General features: G+C 44.0%; 1 protein-coding gene across 1 annotated transcript in view; it reads left to right on the top strand.

Moving 5' to 3' along the window:
• The first annotated feature begins 345 nt into the window (after positions 1–345).
• Positions 346–15,260, top strand: part of triobpb (TRIO and F-actin binding protein b) — a 30,110-nt gene continuing 15,195 nt past the window's right edge. Inside the window, exons 1-7 of the mRNA XM_079521062.1 lie at positions 346–788; positions 5,601–5,657; positions 6,793–6,861; positions 8,684–8,773; positions 9,146–9,255; positions 11,052–11,523; positions 13,541–13,799. Coding sequence (XP_079377188.1) covers positions 783–788; positions 5,601–5,657; positions 6,793–6,861; positions 8,684–8,773; positions 9,146–9,255; positions 11,052–11,523; positions 13,541–13,799 — 1,063 coding nt within the window. The 5' untranslated portion in view covers positions 346–782. The remainder of the gene's footprint in view (positions 789–5,600; positions 5,658–6,792; positions 6,862–8,683; positions 8,774–9,145; positions 9,256–11,051; positions 11,524–13,540; positions 13,800–15,260) is intronic.

The raw sequence follows: 15,260 nt of genomic DNA, 5'->3' as shown, positions 1-15,260 counted from the left end.
TAAGCTGCGCACTTCTTAAACTGCGCGCAGCTTAAATTCTGAGTTTTTAGACAGCTGGTGGATGGAAAAGAAGCTCCACCTCCGCGGAAGACTTGAGCGGAGGAGAGCGTTTCCGGGAATCTGGCCGTCGCGCAAGTATTCGGCGGAGGTGGAGCTTAATTTCCATCCACCAGCTGTCTAAAAACTCAAGCTTTAAGCTGCGCGCAGCCGAGAACGTGCGCAGCTCTTTCGACCGTGTGGCAGCACCTAGAGAGAGAGGCTGAGAGAGAGAGAGAGGCTGAGAGAGAGAGAGAGAGGGAGGGAGAGGGAGGGAGAGAAAGAGAGAGAGAGACTGAGAGAGAGAGAGAGAGAGAGAGAGAGAGACTGAGAGAGAGAGAGAGAGAGAGAGCTCCCTCTGCACTGCAGCAGCACTGCTCACGATTTGTCAGAAGAAAGTTGAGAAATTGGGGAGTTCCTTTCTAGCAGCAGTTTGGACCAAAAGGTTCAGTCTTTGGGGGATGTTGTGTATTTCATGCTCGGGGACTGAATAGTGGAATTCGTTTGGAAATCAACTCTGCTTGCGGTTTTTGACCGACTAGAAAATGGTCAGAAATGGCGGGGTTTGTTGTAATTCCGCATAGCCTCCAGCGAGAAACGCAGGTTTTCTTCACCCGGACGGATTAACGTTAGAGATAGAAAGTTCAGCGACAAGGAAGGCCTCGCCATTGTGTCAGATAATTGTACTTTTCTTCCTCCTCACCACCTCTCATCTTCTTCTACTTTGCCTTCTGGATTTTGTTACCATGACGGTAAGTTGTACTACCTTGAGAGGTAGTTTGTGTGGGTGGTGCGATTTATTTATTAAGATGTCTTGACACTGGAAACGTGTGCTTTTTCACGAGTTTTCTCAAAATAAACTCCAAGAGTCTGTGCGTTTTATCAGTATTTGTTTTTTATTTATTTTTTCATGATATATATTTTTAAAAGGGGGATAGCCGTAAGCAGTGAACGTTTAACTGACAACGACTCGGGGTCGATTTTGTTTTGATATGAGGGTGTGTCTCTGTGTAAGTGTGGACTGAACTGCATGTAACTTAACTCCGTAGAAATTCTTCTTTTGTGAAATCTGCCTTCTTTCTTTCTGCCTATGCTGTGGCCAATGTGTCCAAATGTCTAACGAATCCGAAGAAAGAGGACATGCTTATTATTTCCAGGGGTGTTGGTAGTTTCATTGTTTACTCAGTTTGTGTTTACAGTATAGAAGGAAGTGTCATTACACCCTGGCCCTGTACGTGTCAGTGTGAGAGAGCCAGCATTGTCTTCTTCCATAATGCTCTCAACATGCAGTCACACAGATACACAGCCACACAGCTACACAGCCACACAGATACACAGCCACACAGATACACAGATACACAGATACACAGCCACACAGCCACACAGACACACAGCTACACAGCCACACAGATACACAGATACACAGCCACACAGATACACAGCCACACAGCCACACAGACACACAGCTACACAGCCACACAGATACACAGCCACACAGATACACAGCCACACAGCCACACAGACACACAGCTACACAGCCACACAGATACACAGCCACACAGATACACAGATACACAGCCACACAGATACACAGCCACACAGCCACACAGACACACAGCTACACAGCCACACAGATACACAGCCACACAGATACACAGCCACACAGCCACACAGACACACAGCTACACAGCCACACAGATACACAGCCACACAGATACACAGCTACACAGATACACAGCCACACAGCCACACAGCTACACAGCCAGCAGAATATCATACGTGTAACTTATTTTCTGAGGCACACAACCTAGAGACACTGGACTATATATTAAACAACAACTGACAAATAGGGTTTTTAAAAAGTGGGCATTCTCAAGTTGACAACCATTCTATATTATTAAGAAAGAGAAGCAATTCCAAAGCTGTCCATTGTGGTACATATTTAGTACTACTGAGGTGAAGGGTTGGTCCCCTGCTCTTCTTGAGGGGTGGTGGACAGACCAGGAAATGGTGGATGCTGTCCACAGTGTCCCCTGGTCACTGTGGTCCCCTGTCCACAGTGTCCCCTGGTCACTGTGTCCCCTGCTCTTCTTGAGGGGTGGTGGACAGACCAGGAAATGGTGGATGCTGTCCACAGTGTCCCCTGGTCACTGTGGTCCCCTGTCCAGTGTCCCCACAGTGTCCCCTGGTCACTGTGGTCCCCTGTCCAGTGTCCCCTGTCCACAGTGTCCCCTGGTCACTGTGGCCCCCTGCTCTTCTTGAGGGGTGGTGGACAGACCAGGAAATGTGGATGCTGTCCACACACTGTCCCCTGGTCACTGTGGAGTCCACAGTGACCAGGGCACACTGTGGAGTCCACCCTGGTCACTGTGGACTCCACAGTGACCAGTGGAGTGTGGAGTGACCAGTGGAGTGACACTGTGGACTCCACAGTGTCCCAGTGTCCCCCCCTGGTCACTGTGGACTCCACAGTGTCCCCTGGTCACTGTGGAGTCCACAGTGTGGACAGCTGCCCTTCTGTGCTCTTTGCCCTCTTTCGACATGGTCACTGATCGTGAAGCACATGACAAGCTGCTCATGGACACTTGGTGACTGCAGCCTTTTGATTGATTGATTTCATTAACAGTTTGAAGAATTTACAGTAGATTTCAAGGTACAACTCGATACAAAAAACTGTTAACTGTGAGTTGGACGACACCATAAAAGCATTACACTTGTTTACAAGAGGGTCCGCCATTTTCAATTCATCAAAACATTAAGAGACGTACGAATATAATACACAACTATATAGTCAAAACAGGAAATCATCATAGAGGAGGTAAAAAGGGAGAAGAAACATATACAGTGAGGGGGGGGAAAGCCTTATAACTTGCCTTCTAGGGGGTGCGCAATATGAAAAGGTGGTGCTATGGTTTTATTTTAAATATTAACATATGCCAATATATGGCAAGTATATGCAGAATACAGCCTATCCTGCATATATATGCCATATTCAGATTCATATATGTGCATATATGTGGATAAATAGGAAATATATGTCTCTATATAGCTTATGCAATTTACATTTCCATGTGGGGGGGGTGCGTCAGCTAGGTCGGGAGGTAACGGGGTGCATGGCCAAAAAGGTTTGGGAACCGCTGGCCCTAACAGAACAGGAGTGGAGCCTATTCATCTTTAATTCATTTTGACTATGTACTGTACCTACACTTACCTGTATTTAAAACCCCACATGGAGGCCATCATAGTTGTCAGCTGCTCAAACATGTCACTATTCATTACTAAGCGGATCAAATCCTTTCCTGATGATTACCATACTTGGGTTTTGCATGCATGTCATACATGTTTGTGCAGCACATGTCGGTGTACTGTATGCATACACACACACCCCCTTAGATCAACCAAAAGGCCCGGATGTACGTGTTTTCACAAAGTATTAACACTGTTGGAACAACACGCTAATACGAAAGTTAAAGGACACATGCATTTCTGTCCTGTTACAGTTACACCCTACATGTTGCACAACACTTCACAAAAGTATTTATTAGGTGTACCACCATATGCGCTAACTTAAGTCCTTGCTTGGTGACTTGAGCGTGCCATGCTTGCATAGATGTTTCCCAATGCACAGTTTATTAGTCTTCTATATAGTATGTTTGAGCAACAAAGACCAAACACGCAAACAGTATGCATCAAAATGTAGGAATAAAAAAAATAATCTAATAAATGGCGGACTAAGTAAATACTGGCGCACACCAAAAACTAAGCAATGTTTACGTCATCAGAGCCTTCATTAGAGCTCATAGCCAAAATGCGTAAGCGTTCCTTTTTGGTGTGTGCCAGTAAAGGAATGGAAATGAGTACTTTACTTTTGTCAGCCATTTATTTGAATTTTTGGATGTGCTACCTTTTGGATTTAAAAAAATAAATCGTACATTTGGTGCAGAGAGTGTTGAAGAACAAGCAGCGGCCTTAGTGAAAGTTAAAAATCAGAGAAGTCTAGTGCTGCCAGAATTGGCCAAAAATGACATTTGAATATTCCTTTTAAAACGTCACGTGGGTTCGAACGAATTTCGAATGATTCGAATGTCGAATGTATATGATTTCAATATGAATATTGCAGCCTAATATGCTGTAAAACCTTCTCTTTCTTTCTCTATATGGTCCGGTCCTGTTGGTGCTGAGAAATGCACTCTCTTGAGTCAAATTTATGATTCATAATTATCTTAATAGCCTAATTTTTGTATAACTTTTTTTTAGTTTACATGGCACAGAGTCCCGCGAGAACTCACACAGCATTTTTATTATTTCTTTTAAATTCAAACCTTAATTTAATATATTCGATTATTCTTATATTTCTTACATTCAAATATTCATTCGAATATGGAATATTCGTTGGCAGCACTAGAGTAAGTGTGACAGTGTCAAAGTCAGACAAGGGAGCGAAGTGATGCATGTACACAGCGGAAAACGTTGCCTAATCTTAATCTCGACACGTCACATCACATCACATGACATCATTGCAGTACCTACCCCAAAGCACACAGCGTTTCCTCTTCCCGTCTCCCTGCCAGAACCCAACGTCAGGCTATTCCTGGAATTGATGGGAGACAGATTAGTTAAGACATGTCTGAGAGCAGTGCAGATAGAGGAGGACACCCGTTTGGCACATACATACAGTACTGTACTCAACTGTTCCACGGCCTGATAATAGGCTCTGGAGACATGGAACAGAGCAGGTAGTCTTACTGTGGATACCCCCGTTCCTCCTGTTCCTGCTGTAAAATTAATGAGTTGACTTCACTTTTTCATTTTGTTCGTGGAATAGAGACGCTTCATCATTCTGGATCATAATCTTGCCCATCCCTCATTGGGAGGCATTCTTTGGTTAGACATAGTATTGGTTAGAGACAATACATAAGGTTGGTGAGGGGTGCGTTAAAACGACCGGATTAAGGTTGGTGAGGGGTGCGTTAAAACGACCGGATTAAGGTTGGTGAGGGGTGCGTTAAAACGACCGGATTTAATAAAGTTGGTGAGGGGTGCGTTAAAACGACCGGATTAAGGTTGGTGAGGGGGTGTCAAGGGTTGGGAGAAGGTTAAGGTTAGGTTTAGGTGTGCTGCCCCGTGGGAGGTTAGGGTTAGGGTGAGGGTTTGAGATAGGTTGTAGGACTAATGACTGGACTAACCAATGACTAGTCTAAACCTTGCGATGATGTCTCGCTCATCCTCAGCTACAGACATAGCTTTTTTTTCTTTCTATTCCTGACTTCAGTTACTTTCTGCTTCCTGTTAAGTTAACACCTCTAACATTTTTCTTTGGTAAATCTAATCCATCTCGCTCTGCAACCACCGTGCTGTAACCTTTCTGTTTACAGGGCAGTTGAACAGCAGCCTCTCGCGTACAGTGTTACATTTTCTTTCATGTTGGCGTTCTTCTCTTTGACAAAATAAGACTTTTTATGATGTAAAATGCTCTCCTTTGTCAACATTTTTAATTTTTTGGTTCTTTTTACAACACACAAAGACGGTTGAACATGACACTGTGTTTCTTCTGCCCCTCACAGCCTGACCTCCTTAACTTCAAGAAGGGATGGATGTCAAAACTGGATGAAAGTGGAGAGGTAAAGTCCTAAGCCAAGGCTCCGTACCATTTACCAGCAGCTCTCTCTCTCTCTCCTCGTCCAAAGTCAATATATCACTATAGTCACTTTCCTCTTCTTTGATTCTTCTTGTCTCCTTCCTCCATCTTCTCCATCGATCCCTCTTTCCTAATGAAGGGTTGTGAGTAAGAGGATAGCATCAGATCGTCCATGTTATCGCAGTAATAGCGCGTGGCAGTCGGGGGAGAGGCACAGCAGGTGTCTCTTCTCTCTCGTCACGTGAGTTCGACGCATTCTGGGCGGGAACCCCTTTTGGTGTTATGTTATACTTTAGATATTGAAAAATAGCAGATCTACAAGCTCGTAGCGCGGCACCGAGTGCCGCGCTACGAGCTTGTAGGTCTGCTATTTTAGAGAAATCGTGAAAATGCGGCACAAATCTTTGAATATATATATATTCTTTCAGAGCGAACGTTTTTAACTGAAATCTTTGCTTCTAAGGGGTTCCTGGAATAACATATTTTCAGATGGGGGTCGGTGGCCAAATGCATATCATTTTTGGGGTCCTTGACATGAAATATTGAGCACCACTGAACATAGGTTTTTCAGAAAACTGTCAGGATTTAGAAGACTTTTTCCCCCCCGACGTCGGGCCTAAATGAGTTAAAAGAAAAAACTCTAGTTTCAGTATGAATGAATGAACAAATTGTATTTATATAGCACCTTTCCACCATTCCAGTATGTCTCATGTTTCATACTTAACAGTCAATTTATTTAACTTTAAAAGCAAACCTTTATGTTCATTTTATTTGCTGTTAAGTATCATTTTTATGACAAAGGCGATGCACATCCGATCTCACCCAGGTGCTGGACAAACAATGATGAATTGTAAAAAAAAAAAAAAAAAAAAAAAAAAAAAGTCTGCAATGCAATGTATCTCAGCTCCACTTGTTTGTTTTATTGCAAATTCCTGAAGAAGATCCGGCAGGATCGAAATGTTGACCGAGCAATAAAACTAAAACGAGTGGAGCCGCCGAGCTACCAGTGTTTTACACGTATCATTTTATGGGCATGTTTGTTTTAATGGGCTTGTTTAGTTTCGGATCAGTGCAGTTCTTCAGCACCACTTTTACGCTGTTTGTTTTTGTGTCTTTAGTGGAAGAAGCACTGGTTTGTGTTGTCAGATGCTGGACTGAAGTATTACCGAGACTCTGGGGCAGAGGAGGTATAGTCTCAGCCAAACATTTATTCTTTTATCAGCACATAAACACATTTTCTAACTGTCGTAAAATAAACCTGTGTGTGATTGAATTGAAATTCTGAAATAAGTTGATTTATTGTCACTTAAAGCTGCTATAAGCAATAATATGTCAAAACCCTTTTAGTTTTTAATGTTTTTGCTATTCAGACAGCCAGCAATGGGTAGAACGCTCCCCAAAAATGTAGTCTCTGACACATCTAGGGGCCGCAATCTGCATTCAAAGATTTTCCTAGAAGCTTTGTCATTGGTCGATTTGCCTGTCTGCGTCCTGATTGGTTAGTCATTGCGACCAGGTTTTTTTCGACCAATGACAAAGCTTCTAGGAACATCTTTGAATGCAGATAGCGGCCCCTAGATGTGTCACAGAGACTACATCTTTTTTGGAAGCGTTCTACCCATTGCTGGCTGTTTGAATACCTAAAAAATAAAACCCATTTTGGGCGGGAACCCCTTTTGGTGTTAGCATTATGTTATGCTTTAGCTATTGAAAAATAGCAGATCTACAAGCTCATAGCGCGCCACCGAGTGGCGCGCTATGAGCTTGTAGGTCTGCTATTTTTGAAAAATCGACATAGAAACGTAGCTTTTTCAGAAAACTGTCAGGATGTAGAAGACATTTTTAGAATCTGATCTCAGGTCAAAATGGGTTAAAATGTTGACATATTATTGCTTATAGCAGCTTTAAGTTAAGGTAACCATTATACATTTTAGTTTCTATATTTCTAGCCTCTTGTTTAGGCCTCTGTTAAACGTAGGATATCCAGTTATATAGTTATATAGTTATATAGTTATATTTAGGCCTCTGTTAAACGTAGGATATCCAGTAGATCCAGTGTCCTGCGTTGCTGACGCTGTTGGTTTTGGCAGCTAATTTCTGTTTTAGTTTTAGTCATAGTCTCTTGAATAACTTTCATTCAGTTTTAGTCACCTGGCTGGAATGCTTTAGTGTTAGTTGTGTCTAGTGTCTAGTTTTAGTTGACTAAATATCACAAGATTTCAGTCGACTAAAATGCATTTTGGCCTTGATGCCGTCGTAATGGCTGTTTTTACAATAACCGATCTACAAGCTCACAACACGTCGCGCTACGACACGTTGTGAGGTTGTAGATCGGCTATTTTCAGCATGCAACAAGGTGTAAAATGACTTATACTGGATCTCTTGTCCACTAGTCCCTTCCTAAAAATTTAGTTTAGTTTTTATTTGTTGACAGAATCGACAGTATATTATTTAGTCATAGTTTTAATCATCATGGCTACGTTTTTATTTATTTTTTGTCAGTGAGAAAAGGTAGTCGACGGACATTTTTCGTCATGGTATTAGTCCAGGGGTTCTCAACGTTTTTGGCCGGGGACCCCCGGAAATGCTTTGGCAATGTCTCGGGACCCCCGCCCCGCCCCCTCCCGACCCCCAATATAAATTGACTGCTACAATAACCTTAACCCAATTTGGGCGGGACCCCCTTTTGGTGTTTTAAGCATTGTTATAATTTAGCTATTGAAAAATAGCAGATCTACAAGCTCATAGCGCGCCACCGAGTGGCGCGCTACGAGCTTGTAGGTCTGCTATTTTTGAAAAATCGTGAAAATAAAATTTTAAAAAATCTTTTTTTTTTTTTTTTTTTTTTAAATAATTTGGGGACCCCCTAAAATAATTTGGCGACCCCCCGAGGGGTCGCGACCCACGGGTTGAGAACCCCTGTATTAGTCGACTAAAACAACCCTGGTTGCTGGTGACTCTGCGTAGCTTCACGTTATGGACTTGGTGTTCCTGTTTTATTTGGAACAGAAAGATGACCTCGACGGAGAGATTGACCTGAAATCCTGCGTGAAGGTGTCAGAGTTTGACGTGGAGAAGAACTATGGGTTTCAGATACAGGTGAGTGTCTCAGGTTCATGTTCATTTTTGTATGCAAAGCTCAGACAACTAACTAACAATAACTGTGTCTTTTCTGTACATTCATTATATCCTGACATCTTGTCCTCGTGTAGGTCACCACGCCCTTCCTCAGGTTCCGTCCCAGTTTTTAGTTTAATTTTATCTCATCATCTCGACTCATGTCTCTCAGTACCACCTCAACCTTTCCCTCCATTGTCTTTCTGCAAAACTGTCTCCAAAACCATTTTGCTTGCTACTCCCCCCACCCCCTCCACCCCCACCCTTCCGATCTTATCCTGTTCCATCACATCTCTGTCCCTCCCTCCCTCACCATCTCTCTTTCTTAACCTGTTTTTCCACTCCTCCCCTCAGACACGGGAGGCGGTGTTTACTCTGTCTGCCATGACGGCAGGGATCAGGCGGAATTGGATCGAGGTCCTGAGAAAGAGTGTCAGGCCCATCAGCTCCCCAGACCTCACACTGTGAGTTTTATACGGACATTTTGGGGAGGATTGTTTGAATACGAGTAGTAATGTGATATTTCGTTTGTATTTCAAACTGATTGATCTCCAAAGGGACCTGGCAGACGTCGTCTTCCCTGTCTTTGTTGTGCTTCTTATAGCATTCTTGAAGATTGAGTCGTAGTTTCCCGTCGAAATGTTCTGTTATAACCCATTCTGGGCGGGAACCCCTTTTGGTGTTTTAAGCATTATGTTATGCTTTAGCTATTGAAAAATAGCAGATCTACAAGCTCATAGCACGGCACCGAGTGCCGCGCTACGAGCTTGTAGGAAAATCTTGAATATGTGGCGCAAATCTTTGAATATATATATTCTTTCAGAGCGAACGTTTTTAACTCAACTCTTTGCTTCTGAGGGGTTCCTGGAACAACATATTTCCAGATGGGGGTCATATCATTCACATATCATTTTTGGGGTCCTTGACATGAAGTATTGAGCACCGCACTGATATAGAAACATGGGTATTTCAGAAAACTGGCAGGATTTAGAAGACATTTTTAAAATGTTGACGTCAGGCCTACAGTAAATGGGATAAGGGAGAGTAAAACTAAACATGCATTCAGGTTTTATTTGACACAACGTATGAAATGGATTCCTTGTGGATACTGAAGCCCACTCCCAGTTCCCACGCCGCTTTTGACCGGTATTAACCTATTATTACCCTATGGTAGTAACACCATTCTCCTGAGACCTCACATAGTTCCAGTGAAAGATCCAAGTAGTGAATTCACAGCCAACAAACACCTATGATGGCAAAACAAAGTACCAAAGGTTGGACACTCACTCCCAGTGACTCGGTTTTCATTCAATTAGCCGCGGACAGAATGGATGTCATTGAGACCTAGTTTATAGTCTACTCTTTCTCTCAAGAAGAAGCACACTTTGTGTCACTCTTGGATTGCAGCAGATTCCAGATCACTTCTGCTCTGTGCCTCTGCCCTGTCTAAATACACACAGCCCAGATAAGAGCTTGTTATTCACAGTACTGCCCATGGAGAATTCCAGTAGCTGCATGTATGCTTGGCCAATCAAAAGAATCGCTCCCAGGTCTCATTAATCACTGGCAAATGTTAACTGTATGTTCTGCTTACACAATGACTCACCTGCAGCTGAGCCTCAGTTATTCATAGAGTCAGAATCACCTTTTGCCGGGCAGTTAATTCCGTGGCTCTTGATTTATTCGGGGGAAACACGGCCCTGGATGTCTGAGGGACCGGCAGAGCGATGTTACAGGTGATAAGATTATATAGTATGAAAGCTCAAAGCTGGATAAAACGGATGATTTCCCACATTCTACGTTTGCATGGATACAAGTTCTCAGTCTTCACGACTGATTTCAGTCAATGGGATTCCACAGCAGCAAGAAAAAATGGAAAATAAATCCCCGTTCATTTTCCTCATAGACTTTTCAAAAAGTATTTATTTAAAGATGTTTACGCCGCGGACAAAGCCAACTCCTGTCGTGACAAATCATGACAATAAACACAATGTTTTGGGCCAAACAAAGAATTAGAAAGTAGAAAAAAACGGCAGGTTACAACACTTTGTAATTATTTGTTTGGTCCAAAATATTGTGTATGGCATCTAAACATCACAGTCCTACATAATATTAGTTCATTGTTTAGGAAACTTTCATGCTGTTTCACAAATCACAGATTCTGACTGAAAAATAAAAAATAGAATCCTAATCTAATTTTAAGTCGTGAGATTTTCTTTAGCTTCATTCCATTGCGTTTTTCCTCTCCTTCCATCTCCAGACTGCCCGACAGCAGCAGCGACAAGGAGAACTCCCACGCTCGCCCCCTGTCGTCGGTGTCTCGTCGCCCGCCGCCGCCGTCGCGACACGGTGACTCGCGGTCGTCGGCGACGCCGGCCTCTGCCCCTTCGACCCCTCGCCGCTTCGACTACGTGGAGCTGTCCCCCGTGCCCGTGCCGTCCCACCCGCTCCCGACCAGTCAGAGAGAAGCAGGGGAGGGGCAGGGCCGCGAACACAACCAGTGGCAGGAGCAGGAGAGGAACAAAGACGCCACGACGAGCACATGGGAGGCGGTGCTGTCCAGGAAGGGGCACGGCGGCTCAGGCGGCTCGGACCCGAGGCTGCAGACGGAAGAAGACATCGAGAGGAAGTGGGCGGAGTTCGAGAGGATGCCGTTGACGGAGATGAGGTCTTTGCCCTCTGTGGGGTCGCGACCCTCCAGCCAGTCAGCCAATGAGGCGCTGCAGAGGGAGGTAGTGCGTGGAGTTGATTTTCCAATTTGCAAAAAGTTCAGCAAAACAACATGCAAATTAACCCTTCATCCTTCCCAGATGTATATCTAACACTTAGATATTGTCTCTGCATGCGTACCTTTAGCTCTTCAGCAACGTTTTCCAACTAAAGCAGTTATAGTCATACCCAGAGTAATATAGTAAGAGAGTGGCAACACTAGCGTTGACTCCCGTTGTAACAATGGAATGCGGAAGTGCTCATTCTATCTCAATGGGATAGTTCAAGCCATAGGAGCAATGTTTGGAACTATAGCCCATTCTATCTCAATGGGATAGTTCCAGCCATAGGAGCAATGTTTGGAACTATAGCCCATTCTATCTCAATGGGATAGTTCCAGCCATAGGAGCAATGTTTGGAACTATAGCCCATTCTATCTCAATAGGATAGTTCCAGCCATAGGGGCAATGTTTGGAACTACAGCCCATTCTATCTCAATGGGATAGTTCCAGCCATAGGGGCAATGTTTGGAACTACAGCCCATTCTATCTCAATGGGATAGTTCCAGCCATAGGGGCAATGTTTGGAACTACAGCCCATTCTATCTCAATGGGATAGTTCCAGCCATAGGGGCAATGTTTGGAACTACAGCCCATAGGGCACCCGCTTTGCGGCCAGATCAAAGCGTGTCGCTACTCTCCTACTCTACACTCTGGTCATACCTCCTCACCTCCAAAATCACATTAAAAAACAAAAACAAAGATTTGCCACTGTAAGACACACATGCGGTCCATTTGATGGTGGAAACGTTGCTGAAAACCCCTGTTCTGTGTTTGTGTGTGGCGTGCAGTGTTGTGTCTTGCTTCTTCGCCTACACACTGAGTCTCCTGTTGTAAAACATGTTGGCATTGGGACACGTCAAAGTGACTCATCGAGGTGAATAATACAATCTTCACTTGGTAAATGACAAATGTACACACTCGCGAGCCAAGTTGAGGCTAAATAATTGCGCCCGTTGTTTGTTTATCCCTTTTTGATTGGGCCATCTGAAGCCCTACTGTTCCCACATGATTGGCCCATCTGAGTCTCTTCTGTTCTCACACAACGGTGTCCTCATCGCTACGGAGTCTCTCACTGCCAACACCAGCTGCTGCACGCCGTCGTATTATTGACCCATAATTCTTAACCACCGGCGTTGATTTTGTCGTCGACTAATACTATGATGAAAAATGTCCGTCTCTCTCTGACTAAAACTAAGACTAAATATATTGACAATTTCGTCAACAAAGCTATACTAAAATGTTAGGAAGGTACTAGACCAGGGGTTCTCAACGTTTTTGGCCGGGGACCCCCGAAAATGCTTTGGCAACGTCTCGGGACCCCCGCCCCGCCCCCTCCCGACCCCCAATATAAATTGACTGCTACAATAACCTTAAACCATTTTGGGCGGGAACCCCTTTTGGTGTTTTAAGCATTGTTATTATTTAGCTATTTAAAAATAGCAGATCTACTTGTAGGTCTGCTATTTTTGAAAAATCGTGAATTTCTTTTTAAATTTTTTTTTTTTTTTTTTTTTTAATAATTTGGGGACCCCCTAAAATAATTTGGCGACCCCCCGAGGGGTCGCGACCCACGGGTTGAGAACCCCTGTACTAGACTAGTAGACAAGAGATCCAGTAGAAGTCATTTTACAGTTGGTTGCATGCTGAAAATAGCAGATCTACAAACTGAGTTTGTGTACTGATTTTACACAGCGTGCCGCACTGCGACAAGTTGTGTAAATTGTAAAATCAGTCCTTACGACGGCCTCAATGTTGGCCAAAATACATTGTTTAGTCGACTAAAATCTTATATTTAGTCCAGTAAAACTAGACTTAACACTAAAACATTCCAGGTGACTAAAATGTGACTTAAAACTAAATTAAAACCATTCAAGAGACTACGACTAAAACCTAAAAATCGACAAAATCAACACCGCTTACCACCCTACCCTCTCAGTTGGCTTTACCCTGCCTTCTCTCGTTCTTCCCCCCCGCTCAGGTGGCGTCACTGAGGCAACAGGTGGAGCGATTGCATGGTGGAGGAGGAGGAGGGAAGGCGGGAGGAGGTGGAGGGGGGAGAGCGGGAGGAGGAGGAGGCTGTGGTCCGGAGGCCCCCTGCGGCCGCAGCCTCTCAGCCATGGAGCGAGCCCACCGGCAGGCCCTGGAAGAACTCCAGAAGCAGCACCAGAGACAGACCCGCGAGCTGGAGGCGGAGAAGGACCGGCTGCTGCTGGAGGAGAGCCAGGCCACGGCACAAGGTCAGACAGACAGCAGGGCTAGTATTATTACGGAAATCAATCAATCAAACTTTATTTATAAAGCACATTTCCAACAGCCAAAGGCCGACCAAAGTGCTGAACAAGAAAAAATAAAAATAAAACATACAACATGACATTGAAGGCAAGAAAATAAAAAACAACGTTGACAAAGAGCAACAATAAAAAGTAGAAAAGGGAACTCAAGAGCAATTAAAGGCAAGGGAGAACAGATGGGTTTTGAGTAGGGATTTAAAAACACAGATCGACTGGGCAGATCTGATGGTGAAAGGCAGTGCGTTCCAGAGCCTGGGGCCCGCAGCCGCAAAGGCACGGTCACCCTACTTCTCTTGCTGGTCGTAGGCTCGACCAGCAGCAGCTGGTCCGCAGACCGTAGAGCTCTGAGTTGGACGTAAGGGCACAATTAAGTCAGAGAGGTAGGAGGGTGAGAGCCGGTCATGTCGTGTTTTAAAAACAAATAAAAGAACCTTAAAATCAATTCTAAACTTAACCGGGAGCCAGTGGAGGGAGGCTAGAACTGGAGTGATATGGTCAAATGGTCAAGAGTGGATCTGCATGTAATACACACTGTGGGCCAACCCTAAACTTATTTGCAATTTCTTTAGTGGTGCAGAAATAGCAGACCTATGAGCTTGTAGATCTGATATTTTTCAATAGCTAAAGTATAATATAATGCTTGAAACACCAACAGGGGTTCCCGCCCCGGAATGGGTTATGGAAAACAGGGCGTTTAGAGTTGTACACTACAGTATATAATAGAAGGGATTGCACGGAATAAGTTTGGACTTGGATTGTATCGGATGCAGCATGGCAACAGGGCAGCATTTGAGTTGGTGTTGTATGTGGTACAGGTACAGCCAGGCCAGGGTCTCTATGGACTATTCCAAAGTCTGGAAAATGATCAGTTATGCCAAAACTCAGAACTGAAAAGGTTTAATCATTTCATTAGAAATTATTATTATTAGATTATTTGTCACTTGGCCTGATATTCGCTTCCGCTTGTGTGTTTTGTGTCACTTTGTGAATGTGACTCGTTGAGTATGCCTGATGATCGGCGAGGTGTTCACGTTTAAGACACCTCGCCACTACAAATGTCTTCTAAATCCTGACAGTTTTCTGAAAAACCCTATGTTTCTATGTCAGTGGTTCTCAAACATTTTCATGTCAAGGACCCCCAAAAATATGTAATTGGCCCCCCCCCCCCATCTGAAAATATGTTGTTCCAGTGACCCCCCCCCCCATCTGAAAATATGTTGTTCCAGTGACCCCCCCCATCTGAAAATATGTTGTTCCAGTGCCCCCCCCCCCCCATCTGAAAATATGTTGTTCCAGCGACCCCCCCCCCCCCACAGAAGCAAAGATTTTAGTTAAAAGCGTTCGCTCTGAAAGAATATAATAATAATCAAAGATTTGAGTCACATTTTCACGATTAAAAAGAAAATA

This window comes from Electrona antarctica (assembly GCF_951216825.1).
Source record: "Electrona antarctica genome assembly, chromosome: 14".
Taxonomy (NCBI): Eukaryota; Metazoa; Chordata; class Actinopteri; order Myctophiformes; family Myctophidae; genus Electrona; species Electrona antarctica.
This window is presented reverse-complemented; position numbering and strand designations above follow the sequence as displayed.